Source organism: Zingiber officinale, chromosome 4A (genome assembly GCF_018446385.1).
Source record: "Zingiber officinale cultivar Zhangliang chromosome 4A, Zo_v1.1, whole genome shotgun sequence".
In the NCBI taxonomy this organism is placed as follows: domain Eukaryota; kingdom Viridiplantae; phylum Streptophyta; class Magnoliopsida; order Zingiberales; family Zingiberaceae; genus Zingiber; species Zingiber officinale.
In genome coordinates, this window is record NC_055992.1 from 119,239,760 (window position 1) to 119,245,261 (window position 5,502).

Below are 5,502 nucleotides of genomic sequence, written 5' to 3' on the forward strand. Positions count from 1 at the left end.
TTATAACACTCATCTATATTAGTTTTTAACACCATTTATGTGTTATAACATCCTATAGTAACATCAATATGGATGATTTTAGATTTTTTAAAATTTAAATATGATTTTGTAGTCTATTATATTTTTATATTATAAGATTTTTTTATATATCAGTTTAATTTCATTTTGTTAGTTATATTTGTAGGGTTTCTTTTTCCATAAGAGATTTTATAAAATGCATATCTAGTTTTCTATTTTATCTTAAATCGAATACCCTAATTTGAAAACTCCCCACCTTCTGTTTATTCATGGTTAAAAAATATTAAGCCCCCATGGGTTGGATCCGCTGGTTAGGTGCCTGCAGCTTACCAATGAAGTCGTGGGGTCGAAGGTCGCCAGTTGTACACAGGGATAAAACCCTGGTCTGCTGCGCCAAAAATTCTTTCGACCCCCAGTCACCTTTCCTGCCCAGCATTAACCATGATTTACTCCCTCTAGAATCTTGTGGGGTCGGGGCCAGGGGGCCGCTAGGGTGACGGTTCCACCTTTCTTGCCAATGGTTAAAAATTATTAATCATGTCTTGTCATCTGTACTAATGGTTAGTAGTCATCCGTAATTTACTTTCTCCGTGTTGATCTAGGGACGAGTTAACGAAGACACTGGAAAAAAACGAATCACCTTTTATCATATGATTAAAAAATATTAATTTTTCAACTTCGGATCAAAAAGTAAGTTCATATATGAACTCTTCACACTTCCAAGAAAATATATATCTTAGTTTGTGATTTACAGTTATTTGGTCAAACAATCAAGTAGTTTAAACTTTAGAGTCAAAATTATTTGATGAACAAAAGGACAGAGTAAAACTTTGATGTGTTCAAGGGCCATATGCTTTGATGTAAATAATAATAATAATCTCAACAGTCTTCGCCTATATAGAGGATAGACCTTGCTTTGTGTGAGAAAGTAGCAATCCAGAAGCAAGCTTGAGATTGTTCCGAGGAAAGTATTGGGCAGCAGCTGAAAGATAGGGCTACTTTAGCCTAGCGAAAGCTTTCTAAGGTTAGTGTTTTTACTTGATTGTTATCTCAGTCTCCTTATCCATTTTCCTTCCTTTCCTTTGTGCGATTTCCCTCCTTTGTCATTTTAATCTTCAAGGGGAAATCCTTTGTGCTTTATATTTTACTTTCTTTGTGTGCTATTTCCTTCCTATGTTAGATCGCTGCAATATATAGCTACTTGAGTCATTGTAATCCTCGAGGACAAATCCTTTGGAATCAGGATGAGTAACACAGAAGATGAGATAATTGAGACATCAGTGGACATGGACTGGGTAACCTCATTGGAGAAGAAGGTGTCAGACACAAAATTTACGGACAGAAACACAGAGCCAACAATCTACAGAGTTCCGGATATCTTGAGAAAGGTCGACCATGAAGCCTATGAGCCATCGATCGTCTCGCTCGGCCCCTACCACCGCGACAAACCTCATCTAAAGGCCATGAATCAGCTCAAATGGAAGTACCTCAAGTCTGTCCTCCAGCAGAACCGTAGTATGGCCTTGAAGGACTATGTGGATCTGATCAAGAAGCTGGAAAAGAGAGCACGCGCTGCCTATTCGGAGGAAGTGAAGATGAGCAGCAACAGTTTTGCAGAAATGATGTTGCTGGACGGATGCTTTGTGATGCTTACAGTAATCGGGCGCGACTATTTAGAAGAGAGTTGGGCTGCAAATGTAGTAGTACGAGATATCTTCAAGCTCGAAAACCAACTTCCTTTCTTTCTTCTTGAAAAGTTGTACGAATATGCATTTCCTCGCGGCTTTCCCTTTCGAAAACTAACATTCGAGTTCATCCGCAAGTATTTCTCAAGTAACTCAAGTATCTTGGGACTTCTCTCCGACAATGAGACTTTTCACCACAAAATTCATCTTTGTCTTTCTTGGATTGATCCGATAAAAAACAATGACAACGGCAATAGCAATGGCGATCAGTCCTCCACATTTGGCTTCCTCTGCAACTATAATCTAGTTAAAACCGTATTCGTATCGTGGCCATCAAAGCTGCGCTCGTTTTTGTTACCGCAGGTGAACAAGATACGCACTGGTCGAGATGCTAACCCCGAGGAGGATCTCAATGGCAATGGCCATGACAATGGCAATGGCAATCAGTCCTCCACATTTGGCTTCCTGTGCAACTATAATCTAGTTAAAACAGTATTCGTATCATGGTCATCAAAGCTGCGCTCGTCTTTGTTATCGCAGGTGAACAAGATACGCACGGGTCGAGATGCTAACCCCGAGGAGTATCGTCCTTGTAAAGGAAAGGATACTGAGATAGAAAAGAGGTAACAAAATCAATAATTTTTTTATTGATTTATCTATGAGATATATAGAGATGCATTTGATTAATTAATAAAATAATAAAAACAAATTAATTAATTTATTAATTTATTCTAATAATGATTAGATCTTAATTTTGATTTGGTTCTTTGAATAATTCTATTTTAGTCCTGTCCCTGGCTTACCATGGATTCCCAGTGCTACAATATGCAATGAAGCCGGAATTCAATTCAAAAGAAAACAAACAGCCAAGAGTTTCCTGGACATTACATTTCATAACGGCAAGTTGGAGATTCCCCAACTTCGAATAGACGATGACACCAACATGCTCTTCAGAAATCTTATCGCGTACGAGCAATGTTCAAACGATTCCAAGCTCCATGTTACATCCTATATGGTGCTTATGGATCACCTCATCGATACGGCAGCAGATGTCCAATTGCTTCTACAACATGAAATCATTATTAGCGATTTAGGGGACAGCCAAGAAATTGCCACTCTATTTAACAAACTTAACACGAATGTCTGCTATAGTTCACGTGGTTTCTACCTTCTGACCGTCCTCACTGCCATGAGGAAGCACCTCGACACTAGATGCAACAAATGGCGCGCAAGGTTGAATCGCGATTACTTCAGTAATCCTTGGGCAGCTATCTCATTATTTGGTGCTCTTGCCCTATTTCTTCTTACTGTGATACAAACCACTTTTACTATTCTGGGTTATTTTCGGCCGCCAAAGTAGCTTCCTCACTTAAAAGTAGATTGTCAGAACGAAGGAATGCTTGTTGTTGTTTAGAAATTAATTTTTGTTGCTTATGAAGGGATGTATCATGTGTATGTGTATGAAGAGATGTGTTGTTGGTGAATAAAGGGATATATACTTCCCAAATTCTATAAATACAGAGGTCGTCTTAGTCGTTTCTTTTCATTCTATCCGTTCTACCAATGTGCTTGTTAAGAAGGTTAGGGGAGCTTGAAGTGAGGCTTATTCAATTCTAAACCCCCAATCTTACCATAGTTAAGCTAGGAAAAAGTTGCATTAAGGACCAAATCTTCCACTTTTTCCTCACTCCATGCCTCCACATATATATGATTGAGAGCGCAGATCTCTTGGGCCACTTTTTTGTGGTCCAGGGAATGCGTCACTCGTTTTTGTGATCGGATCATGGTCGCGAACCGGTCACAAATGGTTGCGATCCTTTCTTGGGTTCACCGTCTCCATCATGTTATAATTTTTGTTCGGAGCGGGCGGCCTCCCGAAGGCCTCCGATGGTGGATAAGTGGTCAAATTATTGGGCGCCGAGCGAGGGTGTCCTCCGGGCGACCGTCCGCTCCGAACAAAAACTATAACCTAATGGGGACGGTGAACCTAAAAAGAAATCACAACCATTTGCGGCCGGATCGCGGCCATGATCCGGTCGCAAATACAAGTAGCACATCCCCTGTACCACAAAAAATAATCCAAAAAATCTTACCTCATATGATTGATAGGTCCTACAAACTCACACTTGGTTCAGGAGTTTATTGATAATAAATAGGCTCCATCTTCCTCTTCCTATTTTGAATGACCTGTCTCTCAAACTATTATGACTGGGCTCTAATCAATTCACTCGTACTAGCTTTATTTATTATTTTTCTAAGTAATTAAAATGAGTTATCTAGGTTAAAATTAGAATATATATGTTCCATTATAGATTTTGATTGTACCTTCCTGTTACAACATTTTTGCTTGGGCTAGAAGAGCCTTAAAATATTTATTTCCATAAAAAAAATACAAATATGACATTTTTACTGAACACATGAGCAAATTTTAATATTATCCATTTCACGTACCTAAATTTTAAAATTCTAAAAACACATATCGATTTATCGTTATACCCCTCATCCTTCTGCTGAGAGTCGTTGGTGAGTCCGAAAGGTTGTTCCTTTCCACTGGGCTTTATGGGAAATAGAGAAAAACTCCATCTTTTAGCACCTCCGCGACGGTTTTCACTGGAGGCCGGATTTGTGGTTGGGTTCATGCATCTGTACACTAATTTGAACTTGGAATTTAATTGGATAACACGTTATTGGCCTAATTACCCTTCATGAAATATAGCCTAAGTTGTCGAATGTTGAAAGAGGAAGGATATAACGGAAAAGCCAATTCGGTATTATTAAAATTTGTTCCTCTGATTTGGTAAAATGCTGTTATTGAAGTGTCTGTGCACCAGAAAAACAGCCAAAAAGCAAAAGGATTTGGATGTTAAAATTCATAGTATATATATATATATATATATTTCCTTCTGATTTTTTTTATTAAAAAGGCACGTTAGATTTTTTTTTTTTTCAAATTATCCCTATTAATCAGAGATAAAATCATATATGAGTAATTTATATATTTATGGAGTATTATAATATGTTCAAAGAGATATATTTATATATTAGGAATTTATATATATAAGTATTGATTTTTTTAATTCAAATTAAAAAAATAATTAGCAAAGTGATATGCTGTGCGTGCACTGTGCAGCGCGTAGTATTTCACAACTATATATTGTTGGACACAAACAATCTATTGTCGAAGATATACAGGGTATTAACCGAATTTAAATACTCGAATTAAATTCAATTTACAACTGAGATGACCTGAGCTGATAATCTCAGGCTGTCAGCAGGGGCTGATTTCTGCCAAGTGAATGAAAGCAGTCTGCACTGTGTTGATCGAGCGGGTGTATCAGATCAGAAATGTCGACCAAATAATATGGTCGACCGGGCAAATTCTTCGTCAGATCAGAGAGGCAGGTCGGCCAGACCGCAAGGCTGGTCGGGCAGAGCAGACCGGCCGAGCGAGAGGTAGACAGATCAAGAAGACAGATCTATCAGGAGGCAGACCGGGCAGCAGACAAGTCGGGCGGCAGATCAGTCGAAGCAGACAGGATCCGATCGAGCGAACAGCTGAGCTCGAGCGGGGAAAAGACCAAGAGGGCAGATCGACTGAACAGATGGCGGATTGGGCAGGTCGGCCAAATAGATGGGCGGAGAGGAGGTCGGGTCGGCCGAGCGGATTGACCGAGGCCTACGAGTCACAGTTTTCTTGAAACAGATTCCCCCCCCCAACCTCCAGCTGTGCTTCGAGGCTTACTCGGGTCGTCTGTTTCCCAAAATACAACGGTTGACCGTGGAATCTACCAAGCATTGG

General features: G+C 39.4%; 1 protein-coding gene across 1 annotated transcript; it reads left to right on the top strand.

The window, feature by feature from the left end:
• The first annotated feature begins 917 nt into the window (after positions 1 to 917).
• LOC121970771 (UPF0481 protein At3g47200-like) lies at positions 918 to 3,213 on the top strand. The gene is made up of 3 exons (XM_042521720.1): positions 918 to 1,042; positions 1,199 to 2,326; positions 2,490 to 3,213. Exons 2-3 carry the CDS (start codon positions 1,263 to 1,265, stop codon positions 3,061 to 3,063), a joined length of 1,638 nt encoding a protein of 545 aa, XP_042377654.1. The 5' UTR covers positions 918 to 1,042; positions 1,199 to 1,262; the 3' UTR covers positions 3,064 to 3,213.
• Positions 3,214 to 5,502: the final 2,289 nt, after the last annotated feature.

What these genes read in the sequence shown, in the direction of transcription:
- LOC121970771 (XM_042521720.1), top strand. Translation starts at nt 1,263, where the DNA reads ATGAGTAACACAGAAGATGAGATAATTGAGACATCAGTGGACATGGAC. An exon ending in GATACTGAGATAGAAAAGAG is followed by an intron (nt 2,327 to 2,489) that starts GTAACAAAATCA and finishes ATTCTATTTTAG; the next exon opens with TCCTGTCCCTGGCTTACCAT.